The following is a 17,767-nucleotide window of genomic DNA, read 5'->3' as shown; positions in this document are numbered from 1 at the left end:
TAACTCCTTCACCTGCACCCCTGTGATCATTTACCCCACTCCAGTCACACTGGCTTCCATACTGCTCTTTGACCATGTCAACCACAACCCCATCTCACGGCTTGACACATTTTTATCCCTTTTGCCTAAAATGTTCTTCCTTCAGATATCAGCATGGCCCATCATCACCTCATTCATGTCTCTGCTTCTGCTTAATGTTCAACTTATAGAGTCCTTCCATGACTACCCTGCAATATATACCAATCCTTCCCTATCCTGCATGTCACTCTCTGTCCCCTTAGCATGCTTTGGTTTTCATAGCACTTATCGGTACCTGATCTCTATATATAGCTCACACACACACACACACACACACACTATATATATATATAATGTGTGCATGTATATATATATATATATATATATATATATATATATATATATATATATATGTCTGTACTCAACACATACACATTATACATAGTATTTGTTTGTTTGTTGTGTATCTCCCCCATTAGGATAAAAGCACTAGAGAAATTTTGTATCCTTTGGTCTCTACTATAACCAAAACACTTGGAACAATGTCTGGCACATAATACGTGCAAAATAAGTATTTCCTGAATGAATAAATTGGATGAATGAACAGAACACAGTCTGACCAATGTTCTTATATAGAGGGACCCAGAAGATGTTATAGGAACTTCAGAAAAGAGAATCCAGCCCAGTTAGGAGGTGTCAGAGAAGGCTTCATAGCAGAGCCAACATCTACATTGACTACAAAAAGCAGTAATATTTCAGTGTATATACTCCAGTCAGAGGAAAACACAGAGTCAGAAAGACAAGCGACTATTTGAAGAAGTTGAGCCTGAGCCACGGAGTGCTGAGTGCAGGGAATCTAACAGGGAAGCAGAAGCAGATTAATAAGCAATGGTACACCCCAGGTGCCAGACACAGGACTTGATGCTTGACATATACTATATTACTTGACAAATGAGGCAACGATGACTAGAAAAGTTTAGAGAATTTCCCCAAGGTTACTGAGCTAGTTAGATGGCAAAATCATGACTGAAGTTTGCATCTGCTAAGTTCCAAAACCCAGCTCTCTTCATTACACTCTACAGTCATCTGCCAGAAGCAGTTTGGCATTTTACCATGGGAAGGCACTGGAAAACATCAAACAGGTAGATGACATAAACATATTTGTCTTTGAGTAAGATCTTGCTTATGGTAGTGTAGAGAACGTATGAAAGTGAAATAAGCCTAGAGACAGAAAGACCTAGAGTAATTGTTGGAAAACTTCAAAAGAAGTTATAATAGTCCTCAACCAGAGCAGTAGCAAAGAGGGACACAGGATAGTGATAAGCTGATAGATTGAAGAGGATTTGCAGATCAACAGATGTGGAGCCTGGAACCACTCCTGGGTTTCTAAGTGTGAGCTAATGCCAGGGGAAAAGGAGGTATCATCCATGAATTTGGGGAATAGAGCAGGTAAAGTACAGAGAGGATTATTTCAATATGGTCACATGGCTGCTTAAGGGATGAATCTGGATTAACTTCCTAAAATTTATAGCTTTTAGTCCAGTGGTCATTTCTCTACAAGACACCTGAGACCAAATGGTCAAAGCTTATAACATAAAGCACAAGAGACAGAAACCTACTTCAGTCATCTGGTTATGCCAAGAATAGTCTGTGCTTTGTGAGAACAGGAAACAAAATGTACTGTTGCATAAAACACTGAACTATAACTTGCATAAAGAACAAATATTAAAATTAATTTCTCATCACAATATAATGTCATGTGTGTTCACAGTTGGAATAAGTTTTTCATCTCCCAATGTTACTTGTCTCATAAAAGCTGCTTTGCGGAGTAGAAAGAACAATAAATGAAAGCAGCATCTTTTTTTAACTCATCCCAAGAAAATGCTTGGTGGTGAGATATCAAAAACAAGCAAATGCACTAGCAAATGAAAAAGCTCTTTGTAAAATGTATCACAAGCGAAATAAGTAGAGATTTCAAACATTTACTTAGCAACGAGTATTTTAAAAGAGATAACCAAGCAATAAGCTGACAGTTTAGGTTTACCTGTGTGTTGAGAGTAATACACTGGGACCACATGTAAAATAATGCACTCTCTTTTTAAATCTGAAAGCACTTGAGGTATCAGATGAGTTGTTCTGAGCCTTCAGAATACAAAATGTTGCATCTTCAAGGATGTTTTTAAGTGAGAAATAAGCACAGGGTAAAGCCACTTTCTTCTCCAAAAATGCTGATTGGATTAAAAAATTTTGATTCTTTTATTATTTTAGAACTATATTTAAAGCCTAATTACAAAAAAAAAAATCAGTATCCTACTACACTAAATCAGGATTATCACTGGGGAACTCAATTCGATTCCCAAATCTTAAACATTAGAAAGTGTGCAAACAGAACCCACAAAATGCCTCAATGATACCTTTTAAAACTGTGAAATGGAATGTAATTAACAGAATAATAAGCACTTCAATGGAACTTACTCGCCCACTGTTGATACCTATTTGCTATTTGCTCTAGATTTAAATGCCAGCCCTTACAGAAATTTTTGTTTCTAATGTACCAAGACTTTATTTAAAAAACATTTGTTTTGTAACATGGTCCTATTTCTGTGCTATTTGAAGGCTGGGGAGTTGATATCTGATATTTTGAATCTTAAACTAATCCTCAATTGTTTTCTGAAACAAACATCCAATTGGTCATATTTGTCTTCAGGTCATATAGCTTAAGGCAGTGGTTCTCAAACTTTTATCCTCAAAACCTCTTTACATTATGAAAAATTACTGAAAACCTCAAAAAGCTTTTGCTTACGTGGGCTGCATTTATCGATATTTATTCCATTAAACCTTAAAACTGAGAATTTTTTAAAATAGTCATTCTCTTGAAAGTAATAAACTTATTACATGTTAAAAAATATTTTTAAGTAAAATTAACTACATTTTAAAAACAAAAAATTTAATAGAAACCATCCCACTGTTTTATACTTTTTGGAAATCTAATTGATGTCTGGCTCAATAGAAGACAGCTGCGTTTTCTGCTTCTGTATTCAACCTGCTGCTATATCACATATCATGTGGCTTCTACAAAACTCTACTGTACACTCATGAGAGAATGAGACAAAAGACAAATAACATGTTCATGTTATTGTGAAAATAGTTTTGACCTCAAGGAGCCCCTAAAAGAGTCCACAGACTACACTTTGAGAATTGCATTAAGGATACTAGTTTGCACAAAGTAGGAAGAAATTTTCAGTTTTCTGTGAGGATTTTTCATGGATAATTTTAAAATATTTATGAATGTTTATATCTATGATTTACCTACTTAATCTGCTGCATGTAAAACAACTATAATTATAAGAGTACTACTTTCGTCAATCTTCCTCCTATGCTTGCTTTAGTTATAATTCTTCACCTTCACAATCTGACCTCTTAACTGAGCTTTCAGACGTGTATCCACTGTCATCAACTTGAAATCTCCAATGCGATGTCTAATAGGCACCTTAACGTCACTTTGTCACAACAGAATTCTTGATTTACTTTCTTAAACATGAACACCTCTCACTTTTTCCCATCTTGGAAGATGGCACCACCATTCACCCAACTATTTAAATCAAAAACCTAAAAGTCATTCCCAATTTCTCTTTCTTTCTCACTCATATCACAACTGTGAGTTGCAGAATATACCACACTTCCCACATCTCCCACACTGCCATCCGAGCCCAAGCCAAAGTCATATTTTGCTTGGATTACTGCTATAGCCCCCCAAATGGTACCCCTGTTCCTCCCACCACTTTACAAGACATTTTTTCCAACCTCTGATTATTAGTGCCATCCATTTTCTTTTTTTACCTATTAAACATAAATCAAACCAGGTCCCATCTCAACCTAAACCCCTAAATCGCTTGGAATAAAAAATCAACTATTTATAGGGTACCACATGTGACCTTGACTCTGCCAACTTTTCCAACCTTAACCCATGCCATTGCCTTCTTTCTGTCTCTAACATTTCCCCACCTTGTAGCTTTACTACTTGCCATTGTCTGACCTCATCTGGAATCCTGTATCCACACTTTTGTGTCTGACTCCTTCTTGTCATTCAGGTCTCAGCTCAAATGTTACCCTCGCAGGGAAACCTTCCCTGAGCCACCCAATCATTACAAAACCCACTTTCATGATTCTCTCTTACATCATCCTGTTGTATTTAATGTATTCATAACACTGATCACTATCTGAATGTATTTGCTTGCCTTCATGCTTGTTCTTTGTCCTTTTCCCCTATTACCATCACCAGGATGGAAGCTCTAGAAGAGAAGGGGCCGTGTACGTCTTCTTCACTATTACATTCTCAGTGCCCACTGAGATATAGTCAGCATTGAGGAAGTAGTTTTTAAGAATCGAAATTGAGAAATGAATAATCAAATAAATGAATTAGTAAATCATAGTAAGGAAACTATTGAAGAACTTCATTGAAAACTTTCTTTGCTATTCTCAATTGTTGAGGGAAATACAAAGAATTTCATATATTCATGAACTACATTCAGTCAAATCCAAGCTCTGCTTTATCTATAACACCCTTTCTACTTTTGTAGAAACACACCATATGGAGGGAGAGAAAGTATGGTAGTTCAGCAATGCCTGCTATGTATATATGTAACCTAATTCTCAACACAAAGAAAAATCTGCTGAAACATTTTTCCTATTTCATATGCCTTTGACCTTTAGAACTGATAAACTTATATAAAAATTCAAATTCATAGGATTAAATGAAATTTCAAAACTTTCTGTACAAGTCATCTTAATTTGCTTTTAAGAGAATGGTCTGCACAATGGTGCTCAGAAACCTACAAACCAAGTGTTTTTTCTTTGCAGACTAATTTTAAAATCACATGAGAGCCTTATCACCAATACTTATCATTAATCTTCTGCTTTTCTTGTAAATTTGAATTTAACCATTTATAGAATCCTATATATGATACTACCACCACCCCATCATCTCCTGGAAGATAAGCTAAACTCTGAGAATGGATAACTTCATGTAAATTCATATACATGTACATGGGCACAAAGTACAAATATGTGTGTGTGTATATTTCCAACAGGGTGAGTCAATATAAATCTTTGCACCAGAAATCTTTTAAATATGGCTTTAATTTGAGGGCATGTACCATTATTGAATGAACCATAGGAGAAAGCACAGATCTACCTTAAGAACATGCTGAAGGTATTAAATATTCTAAACCATTATGAAATGCAATGTAATAAAAGAGTAATGTAAAATGGTGGTCTATAAACATGAGCCAAATATAAAATGTAACACTGAATTATGTTCTTATAGTCATAAAAATGAAAAAAATTGATGAGTATGTGAATGGCTTTTAATGAAAGTTATTACAATAGGCTATTAATTAAGCTCTACTGGGAATAAATGCTCACTCACTCTCTTCTTTTTATCAGTAGGGAATAAATGATCTTTTAAAGAAGCATACTCGATTTTGAAGGAAAATTTTAAACACTGACTATTAATTATGATTTTACGAAAAGTTTTGGTTTTCCTCTGAAAATACACCATTGTGTATTTGTGAAATGGAAAACCACCTTTCATAAGAGTTTGGCCACCTTCACTAGATGCTTTTCCTAATATGGCTTTGCTATTGATAAATTAACAGAGTAACCTGCTTTGATATTGAAAAGTGTACAGAATAACTTAACTCTTCTTCCTAAGTTACACAAGATTGCAAAGAGCAAATAAAAAGTAAATGTTTGGGTTTAAAAGCATTAGCTCAGATATATTCTTATGAGTAACTATAAGATAGTTTTGGATACAAAGAAGATACTTAACTTGGTAAAGTTGGGCAAATTAGGCAAAAAAATAGTATTAAATAAATCATTAGTGTAAATATACTCAATAACAAGTCCTTGATACTTTAAATATGCATGAAATGTGGATTCTCAGGAATTGATTTTAATACCATTTTAAGTCATCTATCATAATTCTAAATCTGTGCACTTCTGCAGGAGCTTTGGTACAAAAATATTTTCATTTTCATCAGAAAGGAGTTTATGGAAGGGCCTAAATATAAAATATAAAGATCATTATATAAATCTAAATATAAATATCAAAACATAAAGATCAGACTCAGACCACAACCTTCCAAAGGTGCAGTAGTTAAATTCAGATAAAGTATGTGCAATTACAGGCTGCGTTCCTCAAATGCGGAGTCATGGGAGAATTCCAATAAGGACTTCAGAGACCCATTTCAATCTTTTCTGGAGTGGGGGTGGGTGGGCTGTTGCCATGGTAGTCACACCAGGCAGTTTCACTGTGCTGGGAAGTAGCACCCATCTTCCCTTCCCTTTGAGAGAGTGCCAAAACGATTACTAACCATTCAAGGATTTTTCATTAGAGGGATGGATATTAAAAGCATTAGTCTATCTAGCCCCCCACAAAAATCACTGGAAATCTTGTTAAAGTCCCTGAAGAAATACATCTGTGTGTTCTTAAAATGAGCCCTCAACAATTTTAGAAACCTGTTTATTGTTCAGCATGCAAACTACTCAACAGTTCCATGAAAGGGTGGCTGAAGTAAATTTCACCTCATTAGCAAGAAATCAATGTGTTATTACACTATTGTCAAGAAGGTACTAATCCACATTTCTTTTCATTTTTTCAGCTATGCTGTTTTTGGTTTTCATTTTCATCAAAAATATATTTTTGAACTTTCAAATTTGCCATTCTCTCAAAATTGAAGAATGGATATACTGATATTTTAGCAAAATGAGTCAGCATAGAAGTAAATCCCGTAACTGTTGTGAAGAAAAAAAGATAGTTGGACCTTTTTAACATAGTCCATGATTATGGATTGTTGTACTAATTTCAGATTAATTTTTTGAAAAAAATTGATGGCTTTTCAACTATCATCTCAAAAAAATAAGCATAGCAAGTTTTAATTATTTTGGCTTTCAGGAGTCTTCAAAAGTAAGAAAAGCTACACTCTTCACTTTCTTTTTCACCATTAATAATTTAGAAAAAAAAATGGAGAACTATACATTAGTATAACCACAACGTGATAAGGCTTATTTTACAAAATCAAACAAGGGCTTCAGTAGCCAAATCAATATTAAGAATACTATCCTGGGCTTCCCTGGTGGCACAGTGGTTGAGAGTCCGCCTGTCAATACAGGGGACATGGGTTCATGCCCCAGTCCGGGAAGATCCCACATGCCGTGGAGCAGCTGGGCCCATGAGCCATGGCCCTGAGCCTGCGCGTCCGGAGCCTGTGCTCTGCAACGGGAGAGGCCACAACAGTGAGAGGCCCGCATACCGCAAAAAAAGAAAAAAAGAATACTATCCTTCAAAATATGTCATTTTTGGATAATGATGTTCTTGATCAAACTTCTTTAATTGTTCTTGAATTATACAAAAACTGTCATTACTTTATAGTGTTACATACACATACATCCTTACAAATTTTTGCCAAAAAAAATATTAATCACCTACCCCTATTCATCAAATCTGTCACTAAGTGGCTTGTGATTATTTCCAAATGTAAAAATCTACCCTCATAGGAAAAAGAAATCGCTATCATCAAGCATATTCAAAAACATATTTACTGTCCCCTAAGGACAACTTATACAGGATTCTTTAAATATGTTAGAAAAAAAAAGAACACAGAACCAAAAATGTACTGCCTTTCCAGCTTCCTGCTTTGAAAGAGACAACTCTCCTTTAGATTACAAATGTGGATATACTCCTTCAAGATAATACCTCACCTGCCTAACCTACTACACACATGCCTTCACGGACACACACATACTCATACACACATATGTGGGCATGAGAAACACTGCCTTCCAGGATTTCTTACAAAGATACAAAAAGCAGAGACCAAGAATAAGACTGATATATTCGACTACATTAAAATTAGTAACTTCTGTTCCTCAGAAGATACTCACAAAGTAGTAAAACTACAAGCTATATAGATGGGAGAAAAATATTTGCAATGCATGTAATTGACAAGGATTAAACTCCAAAATATGTAAAGTCAACCAACCAACAAAAAAATGGGCAGAAGACTCCAACAGACACTTCACAGAACACAAACTGCATATAAACACATGAAAAGATGCTCAACCTCATTAGTAATCAGGAGCAACATAACTGGAAACAATCCAAATATAATCAATAGCAGAAAGGATAAAGAAATTGGGTATAAAATAGTGGGAGCTAATATTGAACAAAAAAGTGAAATAGCAGAAGAATACATGCAGTATTACTAGATTTATATAATATAAAGTACAAAAACATTCCAAAGTAAACATGCACATTGTATACAGGGGTGGCTTTTTTTTTTTTTTTTTTTTTGTGGTATGCGGGCCTCTCACTGTTGTGGCCTCTCCCGTTGCAGAGCCCAGGCTCCGGACGCGCAGGCTCAGCGGACATGGCTCACGGGCCCAGCCGCTCCGCGGCATGTGGGATCTTCCCAGACAGGGGCACGAACCCGTTTCCCCTGCATCAGCAGGCGGACTCTCAACCACTGTGCCACCAGGGAAGCCCAGGGGTGGGTTTTTAAGAAGAAACTGTTGGAGGGCTGAGTTCTCATAAGCTTACTTATAAGGTACTTGTTCAGAGAAACACAGACTCAGAATCTTGGAGCTTGGGAAAGGGATTAGGAGATGTGTTCAATTCAGCCACAGGGAACCACCCCCCTCCACCCACACAAACTTTCTCCAAGCAGATGCTATGTAGTCACTGCTGAAGTGCCTCCTGAGATGGGGGTCTTGCCATGACATCAGGTTGCTTCAACACTTCTAGAACATATTAATTAGCAGAATATTGATTCTCAAGCAGACCCAGTGTAAGCTCCCCTATAACTTGCATTTTCTTTGGTCATCTAGATTCATGAAGACCAATTCCCTTTTCATGTGACAGTGTTTTCAGCTTTTAAAAACAGTTATTCTCTCCTCCTGAACCTTTCATCTGTACATGATATGGCAACTTGCTAAAAATAAATGTTATGCTTCCTGCACTCGCTCAAGTATATTCAAGTCTTTTTGGAAGGTTGGCACCCCAAAATAAACATGATACCCCATGGGGCATCTAACTACCTCAGTTCCCTGTTCTTGACATTAACTCCATAACTGAAATACATTTTAATATTCACATTTAAAACTTCCAGATTCCCTTTGCTTACAACTTTTTTCTAAATAGATTTTTTGTTTTTATATAAGCAATTGTTAAAAAACAAAATTCAACTGAGTAAATTTTAAAGATCTTACTGGTTTTAATTAATGGTTCATGAATTGGGCAGTATTCAGTCAAGTAAATACGAAAGAAGTCCTAAGGAGCTGTACAAAATAAAAGGCTTTTATAGGCAGAAGGGAGCAGGAACAAGGAAGTGATATTAGACAAAAAAGTGGATTGGTTATGGCAAGGTCAATTTCCTTTTAGGGGATGTCAGGGGCCTACCAGGCAGATTACCTAACTACTGTTAGTTAGGTGATTCCTGATTGACTGGTTTAAGATTCCATTTCTGGAAGAGCCAAAACTACTATAACTGAGTCTCAATTTGGTGACATGGGGCTTAGCATAAGTGGATGCATTCAGGGCCTGTTGTCTTATTTTTAACACAGCACATCAGCTTGTTCTTTATCATTAACATGATAAGCTTGGTCCTGTAAAGGGACTGCAAAAATAACTTTAAGTGCATTGATATTTTAACTATTCTAACCATAGCTTTCAGATGAACATGAAAAACTCAAAAGGCCAAAAGGTAACACCTGATTTTGGAGAATAAAATCGTCTGTTTCTCATGTTAAATTTACTGAACTAATTCATATGAAAATGCATTCAACTCCCTCATACTCTCAGGTAGTGTTTTGAATGCTAACTGACATGGTGAAGCTCTTCATTAATGTTCAATTTTACATAAAAATCCCTCTTTGAATGTCAGCTTTCATATGTTATTTAATCATAAAAACAGTAAAATTGTTTCAGGGGATGGTGTGGGGGTGGGAGAGAACTTGCAGTATGAAGTTGTATAAGTTTACTGTTGATGGTGGGTGGCCAGCTTGATCCATATCCATGTTGAAGAATAAATAGTGTTGGACACCAGCTTAACAAGCAGACCTGGTATCAACCGACTTGCTGGAAAGGGAAGCAGATGACCAGTCTTCAGAAGACAAAAGGGAAATCTCAGCGCAATAACAACAGAAACTTGAGACTTGATGCGAATAATCACAGATCACTTAGAATTAGTGTACAAAAGTCCTATTTAAAAAATCACTTGTGTGATGAGTTGAAAGAATTGTTCCTTCTTCTTTTTTTTTTTTTTTTTTTTTTTGCTGTACGCGGGCCTCTCACTGCTGTGGCCTCTCCCATTGCGGAGCACAGGCTCCGGATGCGCAGGCTCAGTGGCCATGGCTCACGGGCATAACCGCTCCGCGGCTTGCGGGATCCTCCCGGACAGGGGCATGAACCCGCGTCCCCCGCATTGGCAGGCGGACCCTCAACCACTGCGCCACCAGGGAAGCCCAGAATTGTTCCTTCTTAAAAAAGTATTTTTAAAAAACCGCGAGAAAACAAAATCAGTGCTATTGATGGTAGACAGAAAAATGAGGGCCTTCAAGGTACATGGCAGAGTCCTAAACAATAAAGACTCAGAGGTGGACCAAGATTAAACCAAATCACAGTTATGCTTGCAGAAAGAAAGAAGGAACTAATAAGAGGAGAGGGATGGATATGAGACCATATATAAGGACTTAATAAAAGTTGTTATCATTAACAAGCACCTTGTGAAAAACAACAACTTGATGGTTTCACTTAAAAGTTTAACTTAAAATAGCCAATAATCAAAGAACACTAAACAGATACTTGCCATTTTCAGAAAACAAAATATAATCTATCTGCTTCCACAATGAAAGATCACAGAAAATATATCTCTAAGCAAATCAACCACTTCAATGGATATAAACTAGACATTTTTCACTACAAAAATATTAGATTCCTAAAGAAGGTGTTTAATTTACATAACCAATCCTCAATCACTAAATCAGAATTTCTTTTAGATGACAGTAGGCAGACAGTTATGTTTATGGAAAAAAAAGAGAGGGCAAGAGTGTAAAGACATTAACAAATATTACATCATAATTAAGGCCAATATCTATTGGTTTAAGAAAATAAGCTGTATTCAAGTATTTTATATATTTGAAAACATAATTAAAATATAAATGAAGCCTTAGCAACTTGATCCACTGCTGCCTTAAGTAACTAATACCAAAACAATTCTGATCAAAACTAGAAATGAAACTTCCACTAGCCAGTAACTGTAAATAACTGAAAGTCATACAACTCATTTTGATTGAAAATACATGATATATTTACACTACCTCCAGATGATTTTTCCCCAGTCATCCTAATTTGTAAAGTCTTAACATATGACCATTCTCTTTTGTTAAAACGATGAGAAAATTTGGCATTTAGGTATGCAGTAATACTTGGGACACTGCCCAAGCTAAAACAAAAATCATTAAAGACACAGGTTAAACAAGTATTTTATGAAGAAAACTTCATTTAACTGAAGAGAGACAGGAAAAATTGGACTGATTTTTCATGTTAACTCCTGGATGTTTTTCTGAATGTTTTGATAATACGCAAGTTTGTGAAAGATCCTCCATAGCCTATTCATCCATTGTTGCTATGGTATACTCTATAAATATTAATAATGTTCACAAATGAAAAAGAATCCGTCTATATCAAGAAGGGTGCTATCTAAATTTTGAGAAGATTAAATGTGTTGATAAAAAACTAAGCAATAAAACATTTCCTCAATTAAAACTTATAAAATTTTAAATGATGGGTTTTTAAAAATTATTTTGACATGAGAATATTAGCATAAAATCAGCCAAACTTACATGGAACTGATTAGAATTACGGCTTGGGGACAGATCAGCATCAGGTTATAAGATCATGGTCATTTAGTGAGTTTAACTGAAGCAAACAACAGCATCATAGCAAAATCTGTGACTTTGAATATTGGTACACTGTTTTTAAAAACATAATTAAGATGACTTGCTATTTAGTCAATCTAGCAGTAAAAAGAAGATAAATAAAATATATTAAAATTAGCTTGATGCAATGGGGAAAAATTTAGTATATTTATCTTTACTTAGGGATGTCTGCCACGGGTATTTCTTCTTTATTTTGTTACAAATGTGTTTGTCTGTATGTATGAGTGAGTGCATGTGCGCAGAAAATCTTTGTTTCCTTCTCTCTTGTAAGTCCTTATCATGTAACATAAGATGTATTGACTTTATATCATAGTATTTAAGTATTGCTAACTTTACATCATAGTATTTGATTTATGGGGTATTAAGGAGAAGAGTAAATGGTAAAGGGTTTGTTTGTTTTCATTGTACACAGGATCATTATGTCATGTTAGGCAGAAGTATGACCTTGTTACTATCTTTACTTGGAGGCTGAGTATGGTTTAAGGAGATGTATATGGGTGCCAAGTTGACAAGGAATGGACCTGTGATGGTTAATTTTCCATGTCAACTTGCAAACCCATGACATCCAGATATTTGGTCAAACATTACACTAGACATTTCTGTGAAGGTATTTTTTAGATGGAATTAACATTTAAATCATTAGTCTTTGAGTTAAAGCAGATTACTTTCTTAATGTTGGTAGACCTCATCCGATCAGTTGAAGGTCTTAACAGAAAAAAGACTGACCTCCCCTGAGGAAGGGGAATTCTGCCAGCAGTTGGCTTTCAGACTTGAGCTGTTGCATCAAGCTTTCCCTGCGTCTCCAGCCTGCTGGCCTTACCCTGCAGATTTTGGACTTGCCAGCTTCCACAATCACGGAAGCCAATTCCTTAAAATAAACCTCTCTCTCAATACCCAGATACACAAACACACACACACCCTATTGGCTCTTTTTCTCCAGAGAACCCTCACTAATACATAGCCCTATAGTTAAGAGCTTGGGTTCTGAATCCAAATTACTTGGGTTCACTCTTAACTCTACTCTAAACCAGTTGGGCCTCAGTCTTCTCATCTATAAAAGGGGATAATAAATATTAGCCCTTAACCTCACGGGATTACTTTGAGAATTAAATAAATGTTATACATGGAAACTGTTTAGAAAAAGCATGCTCTATATGTTGGACATTGAGTTCTAAAAACTCAATAAATATTAACTACGATTTCCAAACTTCTTCTAATATAGCTAGTAAAGTTGCAGTTAGTCTTAGAAAATAAAAATGGCGTGAATAAAAAGAATTTTTTTAGAAAAAATATACGAGGAAAACTGCAACATACAGGTTTTCAAAATATTCATTTCTTGAGTGGAATATCAATAATGAACATTTGAAAATCGCTGAAGTGAAGTACGCCCTGCTTTATACAATAGTTGTGTTCTTAAAAACATATCTGCCAATAAAATACATAATCAAATAATATGAAACTATTGATATGTTATAATCTCATAAATACTTTAAACTTGGTTTCTAATTGTTAATAGTTCTTAACATTGTGCCTCTATATTTATATCCTCCACTTGCCCTCTATATATTTCTTCCATTTCTCTCATCCTTCCTGCTCAATACCCACATTTACCCTTGCCCTATAATTTCACCTCCTTTCCCTGCAATTCTCTATCAAGTGTATATTGTTTGTGTTTTTGTTTATTGTATTTTGATTTTGTTGGAAGAAAGCCTAGCTGAACATTTATGTCCTTCTGGCTTGAGGAAAACATTGTAACACTGACACAAAAGCTGAAAACTATAAAGAAATAAAAATGACAGAAATTAGTACTTAAATATCAGGTGCCTGATATATGTCAAAAAAGACCACAGAGAAAAATTAATGTAGAAAAAACACTTCTTACATACTGTCAAGTATTTAATGGAAATAATAATACTGATTTTTTCTTCTTATTTATATTTATTTACTTTTTAACATCTTTATTGGAGGAAAATTGCTTTACGATGGTGTGTTAGTTTCTGCTGTATAACAAAGTGAATCAGCTACGTATATGAATAATACTGATTGCTATTCTACAATGCTTTACACTTTACATTACACATCCACACAACTTATTCCATACTAACTTCACAACAATCCTACAAAGAAGTTAGAAAGCAAGTTTTTCAGCATAGGCGCTAAGGACAGGTAATTCTTTGATGTGGGTCGTTGCCCTGTTGAGTAGCACCCCTGGTCTTTACCTAATAGATGCCAGGAGCCTCCCCCCACCTCCACACTCACTCACATTGTAACAATCAGACGTCTCCAGACATTGCCAGATGTCCCTGGGGGACAGAATCATCACCAGTTGAAAACCACTGGCAGAAAGAAATAGTATCTTCTTTTTTATAAGCTGGGTGAAACTCAGTTAAGTTGATTGACTTGCCCAAATACACCCCTGTCTGAATGACCTAGAAACTTGACAGTTATAGGACACTGCCATGAATGTTCTGGGTAAAACACTAACTGCCATCAAATAAATCGACTGTGATTTTTCTATGCCAACCGTCTTCTATTACAGACATTTCTGAACTCACTTTCTTCTCAGCTAATTCAGTCATGATTTCTTCCTGGCTTCTTTCTTCCTCCAAAAGGAAAACATGCCATTATAAATTTCAAGTTAGAAATACACATTATGAAAATTTACGTAAGCGCAAAACATATTTATACAATGCATGCCTCGGGTTTTTTTCAAAGCAGTTTCTATCTTAGTTTGTGCAAGATTTATGAAGCAAGCTATTGCTCTTATTAATCAGGTGGCTAATATACCATCCAACCTTTATGATCTGCCTCTATCAGACACATATGAAACACTGAAAACATTCTCTTTTTATAGAAGCATCATAGCAGGAAACCTAGTCATATACTGGGAGGTAAAAGTAGAGCTGAAGACACTTTGATTATCTGACCAAAAATACTTCCAAGAGACTTAAGCTTTCATTGAAGCTTTGTGAGTTTGCTCAATGATCTGACAGTGTGTGGTTTTATTCAGTGCAATAAATAGCAATTCTTTCTTTCACGTTATCATCCTTTCCCCATGTCTGAAAAAATACTAGATTCTCATATTAATAATTCCAAACACAAACACTTCAAATGATTAATCAACCACTAAGCAGTGTTCTACCTCTTTTCAAACTATTTCTCAACAACAACAAAAAGGAAAAGGGGAATTGTATCGAGCAATGCATTGCCATCTGTGTGCAGGCTGATAAGATGAAAAGAGAATATTTGAATGTCAGAGGAACATAGTTACAAACCATACCTTCCATGACATACACCAGCGACCCCACATCTCCTTCTTTGATGATGCAACTATCTTTGCCGTACTCCACTGGGTACATACAGTCTACAATCTCTTGGATCTGCGACAGCTCCAAGTTCTTCATAAAGTCATTGTCAAGGATGGCTTCCTTTATCAGATCCTTGGACCTATGGTAAGAGAGGGAAGATTTACTGGCAGAGCTGACAAGTGCTTTCACAGTTGGTGGAGTTGAGCAGAGCCAGACAGCATTCAGGCACACTACAAAGGCATTTTCTTGTTAGGAAGCCAATAATTTCCTGACAAACCTGAGAACAAAGTAATTCCATGGCAGCAGGAAAGACATTAAGAAATTTTCCTTTAAGTAAAATATCATTTAATGAATATGGGATCGACAAACAAGCAAAACCATACAATTCCATTTTGTTTTACTTATTTGTTTTACTTATTATTATACACAATTTGTTTACTTACTTTTTTGTGTGCCTCTTCCACTAGACTTTATGCTCTGTGAGGGCAGGGATCATTTTTAGCTTTTTCTCTACTATATGCCCAGTGTCTACTACAATGCCAGTTACAGTACAGGTGCTCAAGAAATATCCTGGATTTAAGAAAATAGTAAAGAATTGGATACTTAATTAGCTGTTTGGAAAAATTGCTATAAATGTGACAGTTCTTTATCCATACCTCATGCTTCTTTAGAGAATATTTATTTCTTCTTAAATTGAGGTAACTAGGCAGATAAAACTGTATTGAAAAAGATGTTTTAAACACAATATGGTTTACACATGGGATTAAACAGGTAGTCGGCAGGAAAAATATTTACAAATTCTATAACTGGGATTCAGTGGTTAACAGGGAAGTTTTGCAGAACTAGAAATATGGTGATCATTTGATTCTCTGGGATAAGAAGTTCCAAATAAATTCCTAAGGACACAAAACTCAAAGTAAAGAGAAACCGAGAAATATTTTGTCAGGAGTTGTACAATCAGAGTACTGTCAGAAAAGTCGGAAACTGGATAAGACAAAAGCAAAGTCCTTAGCAACACAGAGCAACACATTTGGAATTTTATGTTAAAAGTCTTAATTTGAAAAGCATCTGACTACAAGCTGATCCTTGTCCACATTTGCTTAACGAGTGGCTTTCAGGGAAGTGACCTGCAGTAGTGAATACTGACTACGGCATTAGCATTCCTCAATTCTTCCTGTTTTCTGTTCTAGACCTCAGTCTAACTGATCTAGCCTTCTCACATTATGTTTTGTAATGATTTGGTTTTAAGTAGTAAAAAGGTATACATGAAAAATTAAAACAATATAAAATTTATCAACATGAAAAATATACCTAGAATGGACTGTTATGATGCAATTAAATTGTTTATGAAGAGTGTTAACAGCATGGAAAAAATCTTATACTATTTTTAAGTGAAAAAGCATGAAACAGAATTGTTTTTAGAACACAAAAGTATGTGTGTGTGAAATGTAAAGAAAATAGGCTTTCAAATTAGATATATCTGGGTCTCAATCCTAGTCCTGTCATGTGTTAAAACCTTGAGCAGGTTGTTTTACTTTTCTGAATTTCCACTAACTTGGAAAAAAATATCTGCATTACCATGCTCATAGCAGAATTATTTGCAATAGCCAAGACATGAAAACAATCTAAGCATCCACTGATGGATGAATGGATAAAGTAGTTGTGGCAAGTATATCTATCTATCTATCTAGATATAGATATAGATATAGATATAGATACACAATGGAATATTATTCAGCCATAAAAAATGAGAAAATCCTACCATTTGTAACTACACAGATGAATCTTGAAGGCATTATGCTAAGTGAAATAAATCAGAGAGAGAAAGACAAATACTGTATGATCTCACTCTATGTGGAATCTAATTTAAAAAAAAAAACTCATTAAAAAAAAAGAGATCAGACTTGTGGTTACCAGAGGCAGTGTGGCAGGGAGGGGGAATCTGAGGAAGGTGGTCAAAAGGTACAAACTTCCAGTTATAAGATAAATAAGTACTAGTGACATAATGTACAAAATAATGACTACAGTTAACATTACTCTATGATACAAAGGAAAGTTGTTAAGAGGGTAGATCCTAAGAATTTTCATCACAAGGATAATTATTTGAATTTTCTTTTTATTTTTATCTATATGAGATGATGGATGTTAACTAAACTTACTGTGATAATCACTTCCCAATATAGGTAAATCAAACCATCATGTTGAACACTTCAAATTTATATGGTGATGAATATCAATTATTTCTCAATAAAACTGGAAAAAGTATGTGAAGACTGGTAAAAATATAATGTTACTTTGAGTAAATGGTGGGTGAAAAGGTGGTGGTAGTAATTGCAGTTGCAGTAATAGGAAGAGTAGTAATAGAGTATACAGTCATGACTTGAAACAGTATCAGAAGGAAATAAAATTCTGGCATTGGTTGCCTTTGGTGACAGAATTATATT

At 35.3% G+C, this 17,767-nt stretch overlaps 1 protein-coding gene across 2 annotated transcripts in view; it reads right to left on the bottom strand.

The window, feature by feature from the left end:
- PRKG1 (protein kinase cGMP-dependent 1) overlaps positions 1 to 17,767 on the bottom strand; it is a 1,281,256-nt gene that overhangs the window by 1,090,197 nt on the left and 173,292 nt on the right. For both annotated transcript variants that reach the window (XM_081245892.1, XM_081245891.1), the window contains exon 2: positions 15,296 to 15,462. In XM_081245892.1, the coding sequence (XP_081102018.1) occupies positions 15,296 to 15,462 (167 nt within the window). The remainder of the gene's footprint in view (positions 1 to 15,295; positions 15,463 to 17,767) is intronic.

This window comes from Mesoplodon bidens (genome assembly GCF_964165515.1).
Source record: "Mesoplodon bidens genome assembly, chromosome: 1".
Taxonomy (NCBI): Eukaryota; Metazoa; Chordata; class Mammalia; order Artiodactyla; family Ziphiidae; genus Mesoplodon; species Mesoplodon bidens.
This window is presented reverse-complemented; position numbering and strand designations above follow the sequence as displayed.